Source organism: Schistocerca serialis, chromosome 7 (genome assembly GCF_023864345.2).
Source record: "Schistocerca serialis cubense isolate TAMUIC-IGC-003099 chromosome 7, iqSchSeri2.2, whole genome shotgun sequence".
NCBI lineage: Eukaryota > Metazoa > Arthropoda > Insecta > Orthoptera > Acrididae > Schistocerca > Schistocerca serialis.
The window spans coordinates 531,007,208-531,030,621 of record NC_064644.1 but is presented as its reverse complement, the minus strand read 5'-3'; the positions used below and the strand labels follow the sequence as shown (position 1 = coordinate 531,030,621).

Sequence of the window (23,414 nt, the reverse complement as noted above, 5' to 3'; positions counted from 1 at the left end):
AACGATGGGACCTGCGCTTACCTTGCAGGATCATCACACTGAAATGAACTAAATTTGTATCAAGAAGTATATGAATTATGTTCACGTTGTTAAGAGCCTTTAATATAGTGTTCAAGTGGAAAATTGCGACTTTATAAACACCCAATATTTCAATGAATAATTCACATTACTACAGTATACTAAATAACAAATGCACACAGTTGAGGAACAATGTAATTAGTAGACTTTCTGGTAACTGATACAGACGTCCACATTCCTTTACAGTGGAATGTTCTGGTGCCAGAAGTCCATACGTTCCTTGTAAACATCTTGTTTAAGTTCAAATGTGTCGGTAATGTGCAAGTAGTAAAGGTTGCTGTTGTCGAAAGCTTCCCAGACTATCTCCTCGCCTTCTGGAGACGGAGTCCTGGAACAAAAGAGGAGGTTCCAATAATGTCAGCCGCTGTAACATAGAAGGTTTCAGTATCAACAGTCTATTCAAACGACTTCTTTATTCTTAAACTAGGTGTTTCATTGATCTTGACCACCTCAAATAGCTTTGCGTCCGGCAGCAAAATAGAAAATGTACCAAAAAAATGTCATTTATCTACCAGAGAGACATTAAACAGCATAATTTCCTTTCTCGTAACTTTGTACATTACGAAGATACGTCGTTTTTGAATAGCACTCCGTATCTTTTATTCAGTAATCCACGCGTTCGTGTTCATACACGTGTCAAAGTATACCATTCACGCGAACATATTCTTAACTGCATAACTCCATTTGTTGGATCTGGAAGTAAATAAATGAAAACACGAGAAAAGGGACTATCTTTACTGTACGCAACACACTGCGTGAAACTACCACACTACAGCTTATGTACTGTAATTAAGAAAACATTATTAAAATTACTGTTCTGCTAACTTACGTTCTCTATAGATGAGCAGCACCCTTACCTTCTCTTTGTCGGTGTGCACCACACTTACACAAAACTACAACCAAAAACGGCGAACTGAGTTACAGGTGTGCATTTTCTGTGAGTCCCCCTTCGGTTACTGTCAGCTCCAGCAAGTGGACGAGTTCCGTTGCCCCGGCTATCTGCACTATGTGTTACACTACTGGCCATTAAAATTGCTGCACCAAGAACAAATGCAGATGATAAACGGATATTCATTGGACAAATATATTATACTAGAGCTGACATGTGATTACATTTTCACGCAATTTGGGTGCATAGATCCTGAGAAATCAGTACCCAGAACAACCACCTCTGGCCGTAATAATCGCCTTGGTACGCCTGGGCATTGAGTCAAACAGAGCTTGGATGGCGTGTACAGGTACAGCTGCCCATGCAGCTTCAACACGATACCACAGTTCATCAAGAGTAGTAACTGGTGTATTGTGACGAGCCAGTTTCTCGGCCACCATTGACCAGACGTTTTCAATTGGTGAGAGATCTGGAGAATGTGCTGGCCAGGGCAGTCGAACATAGAATACGGTTTTAGTAACGTTATATTTACATGATACGTTTTTGAGCAGGTCTTCAGGAGAGAAAGTGTATTATCGAATGAAAAATTTAGAATGCTATTTGAAATAGACGTACTATCTCTCATACCTTCGTAACGAATGTAGAAACAAAAAACGCAGTCACGTGTCCTCCGACGAAAGGAGATCACGAAGGTGGAATCACAGATTTACTTCGGACTTTGTACACCTTTAGTACGCCATTAAAACAACGTAATGTGCAAGTAGTAGGGTGAACTACTCTGAAAATTCCGAGAAAATCGTAAGAGAAGTTTTAAGCGTCTGTTATGTTGCGTATGTATCTGTGCAAAAGTGCCAGACGTTAGAGACCATGGTGGTCAAGGGGTTAGCTTTCGAGCTTCGTATGCTGGCACTGTATCTCAGCGTGTTCGGTCAGAGGGCTAGTTGCTCTCTGTGATTAAAAAAAAAATAAAAAAAAACTGGGTGACAAGATCTACAACGAACTTGCAAGGGTGTCTTGTGATGTCTGCCCCGACCAAATGCAACGAACAATAACGAAAAAAAAGAGGTAATACGATTAAAAAGAACGCGTGTATATGCGTGAAGTTTTAGTGAGTTTCATATTATTTGACTACTTACTATTTTTAATTAAATTTAATTATTAGAACAAACATATTTATATAACTAACGACAAGTAAATGAAGAAACGCATACAATTTTCCTGAAAATGTATGCCTGTCGTGATTTGCGAAATCCATTATACATGCAGCCTGTTAAGGTACCCGCAACTACTTTGCACATAGAGTACCAAACACAGAGGCAAGCCCCATGTCGCAGTTAACCTGCGTAATGGTGAGACGTTGCCAATGTAGCGAGAACGAATAGTGTAGGAGCAAATCATTTAAATATCACAGAATTGACAAACGTACTACAAAAATTAAGTTCGAACGAGAGTCGAACCGTTGCCTCATACACGAATAGTCTAGGTGCAAATCTTTTAAATGTGACAGAATTGACAAACGTACTACAAAAATTAAGTTTGAACGAAAGTCGAACCGTTGTCTCATACACGTTTGTCTTACGTAGCTCGAACGCTATCCACTTTTTTTTATTGATCTCATTTTGTTCGTTATGTTCGGAGCGGAGCGTCCAAATTCATCGTTCATCCATTCACTTAACTTTTTTTATTACAGAGCGCAGCTAATCCTCTAACCGAACACGCTCAACTACCGTGCTGGAAAATGTGTATGCGCGAAAAAAAAAAGCAGGAATGTTTCTCCCTTCAAAGTAGGATAACCTTCATAATCTGAACGCTAAAACTATTACAAGCTACTAATACAAAATAAACATAATTTTTACTTTCAGTCGCACTCTTGACGATAGCTGTGGTGTCATCGCCAGATACCACACTTGCTAGGTGGTAGCCTTTAAATCGGCCGCGGTCCATTAGTATACGTCAGACCCGCGTGTCGCCACTATCAGTGATTGCAGACCGAGCGCCGCCACACGGCATGTCTAGTCTATAGAGACTCCCTAGCACTCGCCCCAGTTGTACAGCCGACATTGCTAGCGATGGTTGACTGTCTACATACGCTCTCATTTGCAGAGACGACAGTTTGGTATAGCCTTCAGCTACGTAATTTGCTACGACCTAGCAATGCGCCATATTCAGTTACTATAATTACTTCAAGAATGTATTCTGAACAGATAATATTGTGAATCATGTACCGTCAAGAGCGACGTTCATCATTAATGGATTAAAGTTAAGTATCAAACTAATTATGTACGCTTTCTGAATTCTCATTCCTTGTCATACTCCAGAACTCACGTCAGTATAGTTCTTCCCTCCTCATGTCAGTATAGCGTCCCCAGTGCCAAATTTTTTATCATGTAGCCGTAAAATAATAATTCCTCTGTGTAGGTTTAGATTGCAAAGAAACAATTTATGAGAGAATGATCTAAAGAGACGACAAGATGTTTAGATTGCAAAGAAATAATTTATGAGAGAATGATCTAAAGAGACGACAAGATACGCTCTTTTGTTAATTTTTTAGTCGACTTCACTTCTTCTTTTGTCTTGAATGTGTCTAGAGGGACATCTTGCGTGTGCTGACAAATGTAAGCATATTTGTATGAGTTAAACATATAATATAACGATTTAATATTATTGTGCACTTTTAATTTGTAAGAGGTGATCCCGATTTCATGTCCGCCTTCCTTGAATTAACCTGCATTCAAGTAATTTACAGCTCAACAATCGCAGCGGCCGATGCAGCCAACGACGCCATTACGTGGCGATATTAACTTACGAAAAATTAGCGGAAGCGGAAAACTCGCCAGCTATTAACATAATATTATTTCTCCACAGCCGCACGAAGTTGCAGAAATACTTAGCTTTAAGATTCTTATTTTCAGTACCATAGCTGAGAGCCAGAGCCAGGACTCCGACTACAATACAGTGGTCAACGGAGGTAAGAAAAATACTCTCGCGCGTGTGTGGGCCGCAATTTTAATTAATAACTAAAGATTTCTTGCTTTAAAGTGAACTGACTAGCCGAGGAAAGTAATATGAAAAGTTTATTACATTGTTCAAATTAAATATCATTTTTATTAAGGCCCACCGCGTAAGTCGGCAACAATCAAAAAGTAATAATAACAATAATAATATATGCATTAAATTACGACGGCCGACGGACGCGAGATTGGCGCCGCAACTTTGGGGCCCGATTAATATGATTCTATTGTAAGGAATGTAATTATGTATGTGTATAATTGTTGTAAAGTATTAATGCTTATATGAATTCTTTTACATGTACAACAACAAAACCACACCCTGAGGAGATTTGGAGAAGAAACAGTGTAGGAAAGAAAAGGGATTACGAGAAAGAAAATCAAGTAAGGTAAGGCCTATTGTGCAAGCATTCTGTGTAGCTCTGTGCGGAATATCGAACCCATGTGCACATGAGATACCTTCGGTGTTTTGTGTATTTATATGTTTATTTTTGGAGGGGATAATTATTCGTGTGTGTATCAGTGTTAAAGATTTGCCAGTGGCTTAAAGTGAATTTAGTATGGGTAAGATAGGACAAGCTAAAGCATCCGTACCAGACGAACAAAATTTTGTTAATATGGAAAGTGAGGGTCATTTGCAATACGTAAACGAATCCCAAGCCACCGCCTCGGATAACATAATTTCCGGAGCGGGGGGCGAGGATCTGTGGACGGTGAATGACGCTCCACAGCAGAATGGGAATAGAGTAACAACTCCACTGCCTGGGCAGGGGGGCCAATCGAGTGCTAGATTAAGCGGGGCACCAGTATGCTCACAGATTGCAGACCCTTTTGCTGAATTTCTGCGCAGGTTAGAAGAAAGAGATAGGGAAAGAGACGAAAAACTGGCTCAGATGCTGCATGAGCAGGAGAAAAAATTAACGCAAAAGCTCATTGAGCAAGAGCAGCGCAGTGAAGCAAAACTAGATAGTATCCAAAGCGAACTTGCCGTGATGCGGGACGCTTGCAAAGAGATCCCCGATCTTGTGCAAAGCTTAGGCGGAGAGATGCAAAAATTATAGATATCGCAGGCTAGGCTTGAAGACAATGTCCAGACTTTAACCAACCACGTGAGTATTGAAAAATGTAGAGCACTTCTCGCAAGACAATGTCATTTTAAGAATATGAAAAGAATAATTCAGAATGTTGTAAGGACATGTGTAGTTTGTCAAAGGACGAAACCTACAAATCTGCCCACTGTAAGTGAATTGCATCCTGTTGTTCCTAACAAACCATTACGACTAGTTTCTGTTGACATTCTAGGGCCACTACCCACTGGCAGAGGTGGTGTGAAATATGTATTTGCTGTATATGATGCCTTTTCCAAATTTCTAAAATTGTATCCTGTAAAAGCTTCAACGGCCACACCCCTCATTCAGAAATTACGAACAGATTATTTTGTTAATGTTGGCAAACCACAGATCATATTATCCGATAATGCCACCTATTTTACTGGTCTCAAATGGAAAACGTTTCTACAAGAGCAAGGTGTTAAACACATTTTTGTAGCTCGATTTCACCCGGAGAGCAGTCTTGTAGAGCGTACCTTTAAAGAGTTGAACAGGTTCATGAGAACTTACATTCCGAATCGCCACACCAAGTGGGCAGAATACGTTTCGACTTTTGAGGAACTCCACAATAGATTGCCACATTCAGCCACCGGTTATACTCCACTAGAAGTCATGTTTGGAAAGAATGAAACCGACAGCTGGCTGTCACCATTACCAACTGTACCACGACAAGTTGTACCTCACGAACAAATTATAGCTGAGACTTTAAATAACTTAACGAGGTGCGCGGAGCGCCGAAAGGAGAAGCATGACAAGAAACTAAAGAAGGTAACAGTGTATCAACCAGGTGACTTGGTGCTAATAAGGACTCATCCCAAGTCATCTCTGTTAGCGAAAAAGAATAAAAAATGGCAACCGGTGTATGCCGGGCCCTACAAAATCATACACATACCACATGGATGTAGCTATTTGTTGGGTGATGTAGAATCGGGAGAGATTAAAGGACTCTATCCATACAAAGACTTAAAGAAGTTCGCTCAGTAGAGCAACGTTTACATTTGTGTGTAGTAGGTTAAGTTTATAGTGTATTTTTTCTGTGTGTAAATGTTCCGATTTTAGTGTAATATTTAAAGACAATGAGGCACACAAGATTAGTGCGATTCAATTTTGTAGATGTTAAGGAATAATAGTATTTTTAAGCAATTGCATTTTGAAGAAAAAAAATGAACGTAGGTTTAAGAATGTTAAAAATTTCATGTTGAAAAATGCTTTAAAAATATTTAAAAAAAAATCAATAACATGTAATGATGAAAGAATTTTTCATTAGTGTGTCATGAATATTTTTGAACTGTAGTAGTAATGCAACTTATGAAATTCAATATTATAGTGTATAAGTCGTTTCATGTATTTATGTCTATACCGATCTTGAAATATGCTCAAGCATAATTTACTTAACAATGTGAGTGCAGGGTGTACATCACCCAAGGTACCTCATGTGTTGTGGACAAGGTACAAAGCAAATCAGTAAACGCGACTACCGCTTAGCAGTGTTAAAATATATTGCCATCTGCTAAGGCAGAGATTTGCACGAATTTGTAGTGCAAACAAAAGTCACAAATCTAACATTAATCTAGGAACTTGCACGCTAGGCCTAGATTATAAAATGTGTACGATAATGCGAGAGGCAAAGTTTTGTAAAGTCGAGCCTGGCTCTGGAGGGCAAGTACGCAATGAGTGGGCAGACATGACATGGGGGCTGACCTCAGATGAGACGGAAATACAATTGTATAGTCAAAAAATCTGAAGGCAAGTACGACTCTAAGTGGAAAAGGAAAAGAGGCAAGTAGTGCGAGAGACTGGTAAAATCCAGCAAAAGCCAAAATCCAGTTCAGACTGAATGAAATACATTAGTGTTTGTGAACTAATCGAAACAGTTACTTTAAACAGTGTGAAATACTGTGAAGGTGAAACTGTGATATGGACAGTGAAGTGCTAGTATTGAACGTTCAACAGCGGTGAGGACGCCAAACGCCAATATTACGCACGAAAAACTGTGAATTTGCTTATAAATGTGAACTGTTAACGTGAAGTGAACCCACAGTTAATATTTTTGGGACAGACTGTAGTTTCAGTGAGCACAATAATGCGAGATTGGAATGCGATGCGTGGACTGTTGCAAAACAGCGACCGCAGAAACGGCGAATGTTTGTGCTAAGCTCGTATTGGGACACTCACCAGTGCCTGCGAGTGCGGCGAAAACATAAATAATTTTATCAAGACAAAAACTGACGTGTAATGGAAACAGTATTGCATCAAAACTGCATTCACGGGAGAAGGTCCATGTCATGTTTTCTGCAAGACAGTGCTAGCTTGACACTCGGAAACTGGCGAAAACTTAACAACAACTGCCGCACTAATAAATGCTCCTTTCCCACTAGCGTAACCATCTGCAGCGGGAAACAAATATTACGTTGGTTGTGTGTGTGTTTCATGTACTACGTCGGAGATGCGTAGCAGAGCTGACTCCTGCCAACAAGAGCGGGAGGCGAATATCATCCCACCCCGCCACGCCCGGGCGAAACAGAAGCGCATCGCCAACGGTGCAGCCGATCAGCTGATTCTGACGTTCCGCGACGGCGCGACACACGCTGGCGTCGAGCGGGCGTTGACCTCTCCGCAGCCGCCGCGAACGCCGAGCACCGAACACACAAACCGACGCCGTCGCGAGCCAAACGTCGCGGCGTAGATCATCAACGACACCGCAATCAGTTGTTTTAATGACCTCATTTTTTGCATAGTGCAACAAAAATATTTGTATGCACATCATGTACTCCAATGACATTCCAGAAACAATTAAGTGAAAGTGACCAAAGCAGTTAGTCTGTCGCTCCGCCGAGGTTTTCCCCAGGTTTCCCTACGGCCGCGCCAAATGGGGAGCGAACAGTTGACACCCCTGGGACTTCAAATATTCCGGACTAACTCGTGGTTGTATACCTTGAACTTCATCTGTATTACACTTTGTGTGCAACGCACCTCAGTAATTACAACATACGATGTGACATATGTAAACTGTGAAAGAAAAATCTGCGTGTGGACACTGTGGACATGAAAGTGGAAATATTTGTGTCAAAAAACACGAACATTTTTTATGACACAAACATTTCGGGGGGCAATATAGCGTCCCCAGTGCCAAATTTTTTATCATGTAGCCGTAAAATAATAACTTCTCTGTGTAGGATTAGATTGCAAAGAAATAATTTATGAGAGAATGATCTAAAGAGACGACAAGATACGCTCTTTTGTTAATTTTTTAGTCGACTTCACTTCTTCTTTTGTCTTGAATGTGTCTAGAGGGACATCTTGCGTGTGCTGACAAATGTAAGCATATTCGTATGAGTTAAACATATAATATAACGATTTAATATTATTGTGCACTTTTAATTTGTAAGAGGTGATCCCGATTTCATGTCCGCCTTCCTTGAATTAACCTGCATTCAAGTAATTTACAGCTCAACAATCGCAGCGGCCGATGCAGCCAACGACGCCATTACGTGGCGATATTAACTTACGAAAAATTAGCGGAAGCGGAAAACTCGCCAGCTATTAACATAATATTATTTCTCCACAGCCGCACGAAGTTGCAGAAATACTTAGCTTTAAGATTCTTATTTTCAGTACCATAGCTGAGAGCCAGAGCCAGGACTCCGACTACAATACAATGGTCAACGGAGGTAAGAAAAATACTCTCGCGCGTGTGTGGGCCGCAATTTTAATTAATAACTAAAGATTTCTTGCTTTAAAGTGAACTGACTAGCCGAGGAAAGTAATATGAAAAGTTTATTACATTTTTCAACTTAAATATCATTTTTATTAAGGCCCACCACGTAAGTCGGCAACAATCAAAAAATAATAACAATAATAATATATGCATTAAATTACGACGGCCGACGGACGCGAGACCAGCCTGCGTGAGCTAAAACGCGTGCATTTCGGCCTCCACTCGTAACACTGTGTTGGCTCTTCTGCTAACACAAAAATAGCCTGATTTAGAAACAAACAGCTGTGGTTGTTCTAGTTGTATATACCTAGGTCACGCACCAGTCACAGGCGCACAAACCCGTGCTGAGGAATAAACTGATGACCGTTGTCAGACACACTTGTGGTGAAACACCGAAGCAAACAAGGCGTAGATTAAAGAGTTTCTCCCGTTCCACATCGAAGCCATTAACAGTTAGGGGCATGTGCAATCATCGCTACCTCTGTTCACACTTCGTGCCCGTTTGCTATTCTTCAGAATTCTGTCGAATCCCAGTTCTCAATTATTTGTACTTGGTATTTTTCACGCTAAAACATTAACCACTCGGCAATTCACTAGTACACTATGTTTGTATCTCGGTCATTCGTGATTACCATATAAAATCGATCAGTTTCAATAACACTGAAATTACAACATATTGTTTCGAATATGTAAAGATACCTATACGCATCAGTAATGGAAATCTCAACAAGTATTTCAAGCAATAAGTCCTACGATATCCGTAACTGTTCTTAAGTTACGCTCTGGCCCATTATCTGTGATGACATCATTGTTAACTCATGATGTTTTAGAAGGATGATGACGAAGGCGAATGGGCGAAAGCTGTCTTTAATGGCAAGAAATTTTTGAATTTTGTATTTAGAAATTAGTACATTCCAGAGAAATATATTCTAAACCTCGTAATCGGCGATCACGAGACGGACAGCGGGTCTAAACGACGCATCCAGAGAGTAAATTTAACCCATACTGTCACGATACACCTGCTTCAACAGGTAAAATTATTTCCGAAAGTGATCATTTGAGTGAAATTTGGTACAAAAAGAAAGAAATAGTGGCTAAAGGTGCTATACATCTCTAATCGAAAATATTCTGACATCTGAAATCGCGTTTTAATATTGAATTTTGAAGTGCTACGAAGTTAATCCAAAAATGTTATACATGTGGTGGACAAAATAAATCTGGTTCAGAAAATATTTCACGCATCTTAAGACAGGCAACCCAACATACATTTTCCACACTTGCGGCAGACGACATAAGTTGGAGTGCCTATTAAGAGCTTGCCAATTTTACACTGCGCAGGTGAATTGAAAGGGTCACTGTTTTCAAACACCGTCATTTCCCCCCACTGCGACGCAGACGTGTGAAATTTGACTCAGAGGTGCTACACCCCCTGTAATAGTGAAAAAGTGTGGTTCCCTGAGACGTCACCCTCCAACTCAGCTATGTTTCAAACACCAAGGTGGCGACACCTACGAAAAAAGGCCAGAGCTCAGAAGTTCAAGTGAAGTGTAAGGTGTGTTACTAATGTCATACTGGCAGCAAATCTCGCCACAGTTCTGCCGAACACCTCTGTGGACTTGTCATATGATGGTGAGGTCATCACAATGCTCTAGCATGCAGGGTGTAACGACTAGGGACCGTTCAAAACCATTAGGCGACATTTGAACATTATCCAAAGTAGCAAAGGGTGTTTATGCTTACTTAGCCCTGCTGTTTTACACTCTCCTGTGTCGTGATCACGTGTCACGTGACGCTGACTTGTACATAAACAGAAAAGTGTAGTCTCCCACTAAGGCTCCCCAGTTTGGCCAAACCCTCGCTGTGGGCCTTGGTTGAGCACTTTGAAAATGTACCTGTGCACAGGCAACCCTTTACAAATTCCTAGGCGCCTGAGATGAGGCAACCCCACGACGTCCTCCATCTGAATGACAATAAACTGCTACTCTAGTACTCCGTGGCATCTGACCTCTATCGCAGAGATGGCAAGAGAAGCGCTGAGATACAGTCAAGGGGAGGGTGGGTGACCATATTCCCATCGTGTGACACATCAGTGATCGCGTTGGACAAAATTGTTTTGAAATTTGGTGTCAATGTGCAGTTAATGAACCTTACATCTCCCATGAACGTCTCAGCTCTGGCCTTTTTCCGCATATGTCGACAACTTCGAATAGTCGCCGAGCCTGAGGGTGACATGGTAGGGGACCACGCTTTTGCATCATTACAGAAAAAGTTTGTGTTACAGCGTAAAATCAAGCGCCGGCACGCCAGTCTGGAACAATAGAGCAGAGAGTGCTGTGACAAGACGTCAGCCAGTAGCACGCTGACCGACCCCTCTCCAGGACGACAAAGCGACAGCAGCGGCCCCTATATGACGAGGACGTAAGCGCCGCGCCCGAGTGGATGCGGCCCAGTCGAACAGGAGCCTCAAGGCTAGCGACTTGCATAGAAGCGTCGAAGCTCATTACTTCGCTTGCATTGAAATTTTTATAGTGAAAAAGCTTGTTTATTTCGGATGTCGCCCTTTGATTGCGACACATCTATGTAATTCTCAAAGTTAAGTATTGTCATTTATCTTTCGTAATAAAACTCATAAATACAATTTGCTTGAATTGTTGTCTAGCGATCCGAGGAAGCAGGTTTCCGTGATACCCCATATTCGACGACTATATAGGATTTGTTTGTAGGCACATTTGAGCCAAATTTCTAACTTCTGCGTCGCAATGGGTGATCGGGGGGGGGGGGGGGGGGGGGGGGGGGGGGGGGGGGGGGGGGGGAGGGGGCGGGAACGACGGACTCTAAAAAAGTGACCTTTTAAATCATTTACGCACTGTATTTTTCCCACCCTGTCTATGAAATCATACTAGATTACGTAATAAAATGGGCCCTCTCCTTGAATTTTTTTTGGTGAAAATAAACTGTAGCCGTGCCACTACAGCTTATCATAATGTCCGCAGGAAACGTGCACAGGAACGCAGTCCTGCAGTTACATCGCTCACTGTCATTTGTTGTAGAATTATGGAATCAATTTGATGCTGGCGTCCATCACTGCAATGGAGATACAGCAGCTGCTCTGTAAATACCAACAATGTTCCGGAAACCTCCAGGTTGTGAAAAACTGAGTCCATCCCATTCCTTTCCGAGACCCAAAACGCCGTTGTAACAGTGCTAAGGTTGATTCTCAGCTCCTTGGTTTCCGTAAAGCATTTGACACAGTTCCAAATCGAAGGCGTTAGACCTGATAGGGAAGCTTACAAACAGTCTTTACGAGTGGAATAGGATGTGGATCAGAATAGGAGGTGTGGGTAACTTAATAGATGGACATTACGTTTATCCTCTGTCTGAAACATTATGGTCACTGAGACTATGAAATATTTAAGGTTAAATTCGTAAAGGCGTTGTGCATCCCTCTACAGATATCGTAAACTTTGAAAAGGCGGCAACCAGTTTGTATACATGTTCCAAATGACAATGGTCACAGCAGTCGATCCATTCGTGAGTCATTAGATCTATCCCATGAGCCGCTCTACGTCTAAACTGTGAAGATGTTCCGTCATACTGAAATCTCATGTGCAAATGTCTAGCACAAGGATATTTTTCAGTAACAGTAAATACATTTTACAAGAATTCAGCACAGACACCTGCCAAACAGTTCGTTAAAGTAGCAGGCCCAGTTAGTAGCGCCTTGGTCACGACTCCTACAGTTTTGCAGAAAGTCACGAACTACGTAAGCATTATCGTCGAACAACTGAGAGTCAGCTGCGAATGGTGTCGCTAAACAATAGAATAATTTTCAATATGTGACACCTAATGGAATTAATAAGCGATTTGTTGCTAGCCAGTGACCAAAGTGCAAATGCACTCACTAATTTCGAGTAAGAGTCCTTTCAGACATCTTGACAGATACACACTAGCCAAAACGACCGCATCTCAAAGACAATGTCCGTACCACGAGCTCCTACAACATTTTCGAATTTCTCTGAAAGTCAGTAGATACAACAAATCAACATTATTACTAGTATTTGCAGTTTCTGTGTTGTGCGATATACTACGTAAAGTCTTTCAGAAATGCATGCGTACCTGAAGGAAAAAAATTGGAAATTTGTGATAAGTTCTGTGGGACCAAACTGCTGACGTCGTCTGTCCCTAAACTTACACACTACTTAATCTAACTTAAGCTAACTTACGCTAAAGACAACACACACACACACACACACACACACACACACACACACACACACACACACACACACGCACACACACACACACACACACACACACATTCACACACATGCCCGAGGGAGGACTCGAACCTCCGACGGGAGCAGCAGAGCGAACCGTGACAAGGCGCCCGAGACCGCAGGCTAACCAGCGCGGCCCATGCCTGAAGGACATTGCATTATACATCGTATTACATTACACTGCAAATACCATCCCGTGCCTAGACAAGACCGTGACAGTGATCATGAAAGTCTCTCCCTGTGTGCGAATGACAGCAACTGTGTGGGTGAAGGACGTAGACACACAACGGTATATGGAGATTTGGATCGGTCCTTGAGGCGTCGCACGAATAGGCGACATGATTGAAGCGAATGCTCGCGAAACACGGGAAATCAGGGTTCGAGTCCCGGTCCGACACAAGTTTTCATTGTCACTAATCCGTTGTGCCGCTGAAGTCTAATCATACTCGTATATTTAATTCAAATCCGCATTAGACGGTTTTACTTCGGTCACTATGGTTGTGAAAACTGTTTCCCAGCAGCGGTGTACTGAAAACTGCAGCACGCGGAAAGGAGAGCCCTAATGACTGAAAACTCTGATGCTTCGTAGATAGGTGACCAGAAAATGATGATTCAGATTAAGGATGTTCAATTAGATTCAACAGCGGCCTCTCTTGAGGGACACAGTACTATAAACTTTTACACTTCAGCAAAATTTGGGTAACAACACATTGCAATGTTTTACTACTTCGTGAATTTTGTAAGTGTAGGTAGAAGTTTCCACCTTGATGATGGTAACTTTAAATATGACTGTAAGAACGAGAATTCATTAATTTTAACGCTAATTCTAAAACATTTTCAGATATAAAATCATTTATTCTCCTGTTGTGTATAATTGACGTAATGCTAAAAAAATCTAGTTTGAAAATAGTAAATTTATATTAGTTAGTGCGATAACCTATTCAGATAACATCTATGTTGAGGTGCACCCAACCTACAGTCTTTAGTTTTCAGACATCGGCCAGCCTGGACAGAAACGTTAGTTAGCTTTGAGTAGTCAGATTTATGTAGCTGCAAGACATAACCTGATAACGCTTGAGACATAGCGTAATTAACAGTTTAATTTGGAAAGAAACATTTAGTGGTCTTGTGAGGTTTACAAGTAATGAGCAAAACAGGTGTAGTCTTACAGTATTTCGACAAAGGGTACTCAAAATAAAGTAGTTTCCAGTTTTTCGAAATATTGTATAATGTGCAAAGAATAGCAGAACACGCAGAAGGATGAATAATGACCACTTACTGTGCTAAGCCAGATCCTAAAATACTGTTAATTTTGCATTGTGGCCAAGAGGTGGAAAGTGACAGGCTTCAGGAAATGGTTTTGTCATTCCGCGACATCGATATTTCTGCTCATACTTAACACGCCGCTTCCACAGAGATCTGCGCACGAAACATGCCGTTATACTGTAAGAGGGTAGTACGCAACACTGAGTAAGTAATGGCCTAAGCAATGTGACTGTAAAGTTCCGCCAACAGTCATGGTTCGACACTGCAGTACCTGTGCACCTTATCTACTTTAACCACTGCATTAGGTTTCTTGTTCGATAACTACAACCAGTCCATACAGCAGCGGACACGTAAACGCCGTCGCTGCAAGTGTTTTTATTTTGCTATCGAGACTAGCCCCTCTTTAAACTTGCTGTTCAATGAGGTGCAGACGTGATACATCAGTGGTGCCAACCACAGCAAGCTGGGCCGCTTCAGACTAAAAAAAAGAAAAAAAACTCGTGAGGTCATGAATCACAGAACAAAACCACCAGAGGTTTCGTGAATTTCATGAAACCCACGCACATTGGCAGCATTTTTCTCGCGTCGGTTCACCTCCATACAGAGAACTTCGCTATCTTTCGAAGACCACCTATTTCATGCATCGTTATCATTCTAGGCCAAAATTTGTCTCCCACATTTAGCAGTTTCAAAAATTAAGTAAATTCGTTCTACTTCACCTATTTCTGTTAAAAGTACAGGGTGATTCAAAAAGAATACCACAACTTTAGGAATTTAAAACTCTGCAACGACAAAAGGCAGAGCTAAGCACTATCTGTCGGCGAATTAAGGGAGCTATAAAGTTTCATTTAGTTGTACATTTGTTCGCTTGAGGCGCTGTTGACTAGGCGTCAGCATCAGTTGATGCTAAGATGGCGACCGCTCAACAGAAAGCTTTTTGTGTTATTGAGTACGGCAGAAGTGAATCGACGACAGTTGTTCAGCGTGCATTTCGAACGAAGTATGGTGTTAAACCTCCTGATAGGTGGTGTATTAAACGTTGGTATAAACAGTTTGCAGAGAATGGGTGTTTGTGCAAAGGGAAAAGTTCTGGACGGCCGAGAACGAGTGATGAAAATGTAGCACGCATCCAGCAAGCATTTGTTCGCAGCCCAGGAAAATCGACTCGCAGAGTTAGCAGAGAGCTGCAAATTCCACAATCAACTGTATGGAGAGTCCTACGAAAAAGGTTAGTTATGAAACCTGAACGTCAACTACCCGAGGCGATGGATCGGCCGCCAGTCAGCCCGTGACAGAGCACTTCATCACTGGCCTCCAAGAAGCCCTGATCTTACCCCTGCGATTTTGTCTTATGGGGGTATGTTAAGGATATGGTGTTTCGGCCACCTCTCCCAGCCACCATTGATGATTTGAAACGAGAAATAACAGCAGCTATCCAAACTGTTACGCCTGATATGCTACAGAGAGTGTGGAACGAGTTGGAGTATCGGGTTGATATTGCTCGAGTGTCTGGAAGGGGCCATATTGAACATCTCTGAACTTGTTTTTGAGTGAAAAAAAACCTTTTTAAATACTCTTTGTAATGATGTATAACAGAAGGTTATATTATGTTTCTTTCATTAAATACACATTTTTAAAGTTGTGGTATTCTTTTTGAATCACCCTGTATTTTCATCTCGTGTGAAATCATGTGTAAGCGAGCTATAACTGTACAGAATTACCTAAATGGTTCAAAATTATTTCATGATCGCTATTCTTGTCTGTTTACAATATCGGGGATCTTGTAAAGCCCGCCCTGCGTGTACGACCTTGCCCACATAGGGCAGACGACTCCTACAATGCGGAAGAGATGCAGGGGCCACCATAGATACATCCGACTCAAACAGACCAATAAATCTGTCGTTCCAGAGACTGCAGCGACACCAATCACTCTATGAGATGTGAACATGATATTCTAGCGTCGAACATACCTTTTTGGCACTCGGTGGTGAAAGAAGCAGTTGCAATTCCTTTGGCGAAAACTTTACTTAACAAAAATAGCGGTTTCATCCGAGACATTCATGAAATCCTGCGCGTTCTTTAGTGAAGTGGCAAAGGCGTCGCTACAGCGCAGATGATACTGACACATCGAAACTCCATGGGCCGGCCGCTGAGCTACAGATTCAGTTGATGCATACTCTTTGGTGTCGGCCGATCAACGTCTCTGGCGCATGTTTTTTCTGCGGTTTAAAAAGAGGCAAAAAACACTGAGGCATGCTGTAGCTTCAACTGACGCACTAAATGTTAGAAAAAGAACTCTCGAAATGTAATGCATTGGATTGTTTATTTTTTGCATTTGAGTATTAAATAATATGCTTTTTGTTCTTTCTGAAAACGTAAACGTGTTCAATTGCATCCAGTTTGAAACAGTTTAGCAAGTTGTTATTTTCTTAGTATTCTGTCAGAGAAGGAGCTTAGTAACGCATCGATAGGCAGCAATGTAAATCTAATAGCAGAGTGAATATAAATAGTAGCTGAAGTTCGTTGTTGACTAACAAGCTGCAGGTCTAGAAACGTTTTCGGTGGATGGTACGTATTGTGAACTTAATGGACTTACACTGATGAGTCAAAACATAGTAGCTTGTTTGTCCGTCTTTGGAACGAAATACATCACTGATCCGGCGAGCCAGGAATCCGACAGTTTGTTGGTATGTTTGTGGACGTATGTGTAATTACATGTCTACGTACAAGTATGTAATTCGCGTAAATAACACACCGCTGATTTACGTATGCGGTGATGGCGTCCAATAGCCACCCATATGGGTTCCATTGGACTTACATTACGAAAATTTGGTTGCCGAGACATCATCGTGAGTTCACTATAATGCTCCTCAAACCACTGCAGCACGGTTCTGGCTCCGAAACACGACAGTTATACTGCTGAGAAGAGATGCAGGTGTTTCGCAGCTGTCAGCGTGTCTTCCATTACTACCACAGGTCCCATGCAAGCGCAGGAGAATGTCTCTCATAGCATAATATTGCTTCCACCAGCCTGCGTCCGTGGTACGCTGCACGTATCGAGCCACCGTTCCCCTCGATGACGGCGTTTGTGGCAACGACCATCGACCTTGTGTAATGAAAATGTGATTCACCCGCAGAGCCGGAACGTTTCCGCTGATCGATGGTTGAATCCCGATGATCGCGTGCCCACTGCAGTCGTAATTGACGAAGTCACTGGGTCAACGTGTGAACACGTAGGGGTGGTCTGCTGCGAAGCTCCATGTTTAGCAATGTACGATGAATGGCTTGCTGCGAAACACTTGGCGTGTGTAGTGTACCAGCTCCATGCTCTTTCGGCAGAGGTACCACAGATCACCATCTGTCCTGCTTCACAGAGAGTACAAGCCTCCGAACCCCACGTTCTGCAACGAGCGAGGCGGCGCAGTGGTTAGCCCACTGGACTCTCATTCGGGAGGACGACGGTTCAAACCCGCGTCCCGCCATCCTGATTTACGTTTCTCGTGATTTCCCTAAACCGCTCCAGGCAAATGCCGGGATGGTTCCTTTGAAAGGGCACAGCCAACTTCCTTTCCCATTGTTCCCTAATCCGATGGGACCGATGACCTCGCTGTTTGGTCCCTTCCCCCAAATCAACCAAACAACCATCCCACGTTCTGTGAAGAGTCGTGAACGCCCGAGCACTTAGAGCCTGGTGGTAGTTTCACTGTCCCCCTACCTCTTTCCGTAGATGCTCACACCAGTAGCTCGAGGATATTCGACCATCTTCGCCGTTTTCGAGCTACTCGTTCACAGGCTCTACGTAATAACAATCTGCCCTCTGTCAGAGTTGCCTGTTGTGGGTTGGCAGGAGAGCCAACACCGTGTTACTAGAGGAGGCCAAAAGGCACGCGTTTTAGCTCACGCAGGCTGGCGTGAGGTCTGGAACAGGACAAGGAAATTAGACTTTAGAAAAACGGACGTAGCTGGTGGAATACTTAACTTTAATCCATTAATGATGAGCGTCGCTCTTGACTGTACATGATTCACAGTATCAATAGTAACTGGTAATGGCGCCTTGCTAGGTCGTAGCAAATGACGTAGCTGAAGGCTATGCTGACTATCGTCTCGGCAAATGAGAGCGTATTTTGTCAGTGAACCATCGCTAGCAAAGTCGGCTGTACAACTGAGGCGAGTGCTAGGAAGTGTCTCTAGAGCTGCCGTGTGGCGCCGCTCGGTCTGCAATCACTGATAGTGGCGACACGCGGGTCCGACGTATACTAACGGGCCGCGGCCGAGTTAAAGGCTACCACCTAGAAAGTGTGGTGTCTGGCGGTGACACCACATTGCCTATCTCAATAGATTTCCCCATTAGCAGCCCGTATCTTCGCTAGGGTGATCCCCCGTCCTTGTCTGCTCCGCTGACTTACATTTGTTACCGCGTCACGTGCCCGCAACGGCATCCAACGTCGCGGGGAACAGCGGTCATTATGTTTTGGCTTACCACAGTATGTATCAAAGTGATCCTCGCTATAAACTTCTATCGTAGGAAACAATGTGGACGCTACGACATTGGAACAGCGGAGAGACAAGCTGGTAAGTGAACTGCTTACGGTGGTTAGCGCGGATCGTGATGCTAAAGCACAAGTGTAATAAACTGCCTCTAAGCGTAGATTAATATTTCAAAATGTGATTTTAAAGTTACACTCTTCGGACACAGGAGTAAAGAGTCTACTAAGTGAATCATTTTTGACACTGAGAACGTGCTGTGAACTACACTGCACAAGAAAATCTCACTTCTTCGAAACACCGCAATTGTCTCCCACTGCGACGCATAAGTTTGAGATTTGGCTCAAAGCTATCTACAACAGAAGTGTGTTCCCTGCGAAACCAGTCTCCGGCTCGACGACGCTGCAAACAGCAAGGTCTCGTCACACGCGAAAAAAAGACCTCAGCTCCCAAGGTCATACTGGGTGTAAGGTGGGTTAATTATGCCCCACTGACACCAAATGTCACGACAGTTCCGCCGAGCAGTGTCAGCAGTGCGCAAGTAGCAGCATTACTGCATTGACTAGGCAACCTTGTATTTTAATAACCGTTTAAATTTTGTTGATTTGTTTGCGCTCTCTGTAGATTAGTTCAGACGTTCTTTGCAAAACAGTTTTTAGTATGGATAGGGACTGCAATTGCTGTGTTCGGATGCAGGCTGAGTTGGCATCCCTTCGCTCCCAGCTTCAGGCAGTGTTGGCTTCGGTCACACAGCTTGAGGCTGTTGCCAATGGGCATCACTATGGGGGTCCGGATGGGGGTTTGTCGGGGACGGCCAGCTCGTCCCACGCATCCCCTGATCGGACTACGACTGTGGTTGCCCGGGATACTGCCCGCATTGAGGCTGATCCCTCACCTGTGGTAGAGTGGGAGGTCGTCTCAAGGTGTGGCAGGGGGCGAAAGACATTCCGGAGGGCTGAACGGAAAGCCTCTCCAGTTTGTCTGACGAACCGGTTTCAGGCTCTGTCGCAGGCTGATACTGATCTTCGGCGTGACATGGCTGCTTGTCCTGTTCCAGAGGTTGCCCCTCAGTCTGCAAGATCCGGGCAGTCGCAGAGGGTGGGCTTACTGGTAGTTGGGAGATCCAACGTCAGGCGCGTAATGGGGCCCCTTAGGGAAATGGCAGCAAGAGAGGGGAAGAAAACCAATGTGCACTCCGTGTGCATACCGGGGGGAGTCATCCCAGATGTGGAAAGGGTCCTTCCGGATGCAATGAAGGGTACAGGGTGCACCCATCTGCAGGTGGTCGCTCATGTCGGCACCAATGATGTGTGTCGCTATGGATCGGAGGAAATCCTCTCTGGCTTCCGGCGGCTCTCTGATTTGGTGAAGACTGCCAGTCTCGCTAGCGGGATGAAAGCAGAGCTCACCATCTGCAGCATCGTCGACAGGACTGACTGCGGACCTTTGGTACAGAGCCGAGTGGAGGGTCTGAATCAGAGGCTGAGACGGTTCTGCGACCGTGTGGGCTGCAGATTCCTCGACTTGCGCCATAGGGTGGTGGGGTTTCGGGTTCCGCTGGATAGGTCAGGAGTCCACTACACGCAACAAGCGGCTACACGGGTAGCAGGGGTTGTGTGGCGTGGGCTGGGCGGTTTCTTAGGTTAGATGGCCTTGGGCAAGTACAGAAAGGGCAACAGCCTCAACGGGTGCGGGGCAAAGTCAGGACATGCGGTGACCAAGCAGCAATCGGTATTGTAATTGTCAACTGTCGAAGCTGCGTTGGTAAAGTACCAGAACTTCAAGCGCTGATAGAAAGCACCGAAGCTGAAATCGTTATAGGTACAGAAAGCTGGCTTAAGCCAGAGATAAATTCTGCCGAAATTTTTACAAAGGTACAGACGGTGTTTAGAAAGGATAGATTGCATGCAACCGGTGGTGGAGTGTTCGTCGCTGTTAGTAGTAGTTTATACTGTAGTGAAGTAGAAGTGGATAGTTCCTGTGAATTATTATGGGTGGAGGTTACACTCAACAACCGAACTAGGTTAATAATTGGCTCCTTTTACCGACCTCCCGACTCAGCAGCATTAGTGGCAGAACAACTGAGAGAAAATTTGGAATACATTTCACATAAATTTTCTCAGCATGTTATAGTCTTAGGTGGAGATTTCAATTTACCAGATATAGACTGGGACACTCAGACGTTTAGGACGGGTGGTAGGGACAGAGCATCGAGTGACATTATACTGGGTGCGCTATCCGAAAATTACCTCGAGCAATTAAACAGAGAACCGACTCGTGGAGATAACATCTTGGACCTACTGATAACAAACAGACCCGAACTTTTCGACTCTGTATGTACAGAACAGGGAATCAGTGATCATAAGGCCGTTGCAGCATCCCTGAATATGGAAGTTAATAGGAATATAAAAAAAGGGAGGAAGGTTTATCTGTTTAGCAAGAGTAATAGAAGGCAGATTTCAGACTACCTAACAGATCAAAACGAAAATTTCTGTTCCGACACTGACAATGTTGAGTGTTTATGGAAAAAGTTCAAGGCAATCGTAAAATGCGTTTTCGACAGGTACGTGCCGAGTAAAACTGTGAGGGACGGGAAAAACCCACCGTGGTACAACAACAAAGTTAGGAAACTACTGCGAAAGCAAAGAGAGCTCCACTCCAAGTTTAAACGCAGCCAAAACCTCTCAGACAAACAGAAGCTAAACGATGTCAAAGTTAGCATAAGGAGGGCTATGCGTGAAGCGTTCAGTGAATTCGAAAGTAAAATTCTATGTACCGACTTGACAGAAAATCCTAGAAAGTTCTGGTCTTACGTTAAATCAGTAAGTGGCTCGAAACAGCATATCCAGACACTGCGGGATGATGATGGCATTGAAACAGAGGATGACACGCGTAAAGCTGAAATACTAAACACCTTTATCCAAAGCTGTTTCACAGAGGAAGACCGCACTGCAGTTCCTTCTCTAAATCCTCGCACAAACGAAAAAATGGCTGACATCGAAATAAGTGTCCAAGGAATAGAAAAGCAACTGGAATCACTCAATAGAGGAAAGTCCACTGGACCTGACGGGATACCAATTCGATTCTACACAGAGTACGCGAAAGAACTTGCCCGCCTTCTAACAGCCGTGTACCGCAAGTCTCTAGAGGAACGGAGGGTTCCAAATGATTGGAAAAGGGCACAGATAGTCCCAGTATTCAAGAAGGGTCGTCGAGCAGATGCGCAAAACTATAGACCTATATCTCTGATGTCGATCTGTTGTAGAATTTTAGAACATGTTTTTTGCTCGAGTATCATGTCGTTTTTAGAAACCCAGAATCTACTATGTAGGAATCAACATGGATTCCGGAAACAGCGATCGTGTGAGACCCAACTCGCTTTATTTGTTCATGAGACCCAGAAAATGTTAGATACAGGCTCCCAGGTAGAAGCCATTTTCCTTGACTTCCGGAAGGCGTTCGATACAGTTCCGCACTGTCGCCTGATAAACAAAGTAAGAGCCTATTGAATATCAGACCAGCTGTGTGGCTGGATTGAAGAGTTTTCAGCAAACAGAACACAGCATGTTGTTCTCAATGGAGAGACGTCTACAGGCGTTAAAGTAAACTCTGGCGTGCCACAGAGGAGTGTTATGGGACCATTGCTTTTCACAATATATATAAATGACCTAGTAGATAGTGTCGGAAGTTCCATGCGGCTTTTCGCGGATGATGCTGTAGTATAGAGACAAGTTGCAGGATTAGAAAAATGCGGCGTAATGCAGGAAGATCTACAGCGGATAGGCACTTGGATCAGGGAGTGGCAACTGACCCTTAACATAGACAAATGTAATGTATTGCGAATACATAGAAAGAAGGATCCTTTATTGTATGATTATATGATAGCGGAACAAACACTGGTAGCAGTTACTTCTGTAAAATATCTGGGAGTATGCGTGCGGAACGATTTGAAGTGGAATGATCATATAAAATTAATTGTTGGTAAGGCGGGTGCCGGGTTGAGATTCATTGGGAGAGTCCTTAGATAATGTAGTCCATCAACAAAGGAGGTGGCTTACAAAACACTCGTTCGACCTATACTTGAGTAATGCTCATCAGTGTGGGATCCGTACCAGGCCGGGTTGACAGAGGAGATAGAGAAGATCCAAAGAAGAGCGGAGCGTTTCGTCACAGGGTTATTTGGTAAGGGTGATAGCGTTACGGAGATGTTTAGCAAACTCAAGGGGCAGACTCTTCAAGAGAGGCGCTCTGCATCGCGGTGTAGCTTGCTGTCCAGGCTTAGAGAGGGTGCGTTTCTGGATGAGATGTCGAATATATTGCTTCCCCCTACTTATACCTCCCGAGGAGATCACGAATGTAAAATTAGAGAGATTAGAGCGCGCACGGAGGCTTTCAGACAGTCGTTCTTCCCGCGAACCATACGCTACTGGAACAGGAAAGGGAGGTAATGACAGTGGCACGTAAAGTGCCCTCCGCCACACACCGTTGGGTGGCCTGCAGAGTATAAATGTAGATGTAGAAGGGCACCATTTCTTTTGATGCCTCTCCCGTGGAAGTCAGAATCGCGACAACCAGCTTTGGAAC

The 23,414-nt window shown here is 43.5% G+C and overlaps 1 protein-coding gene across 1 annotated transcript in view; it reads right to left on the bottom strand.

Annotated features, from left to right (window-relative positions):
* Nucleotides 1-258: 258 nt before the first annotated feature.
* LOC126413213 (fatty acyl-CoA hydrolase precursor, medium chain-like) overlaps nucleotides 259-23,414 on the bottom strand; it is a 174,114-nt gene continuing 150,958 nt past the window's right edge. Inside the window, exon 10 of the mRNA XM_050083110.1 lies at nucleotides 259-406. Within this exon, the coding sequence (XP_049939067.1) occupies nucleotides 259-406 (148 nt within the window). The remainder of the gene's footprint in view (nucleotides 407-23,414) is intronic.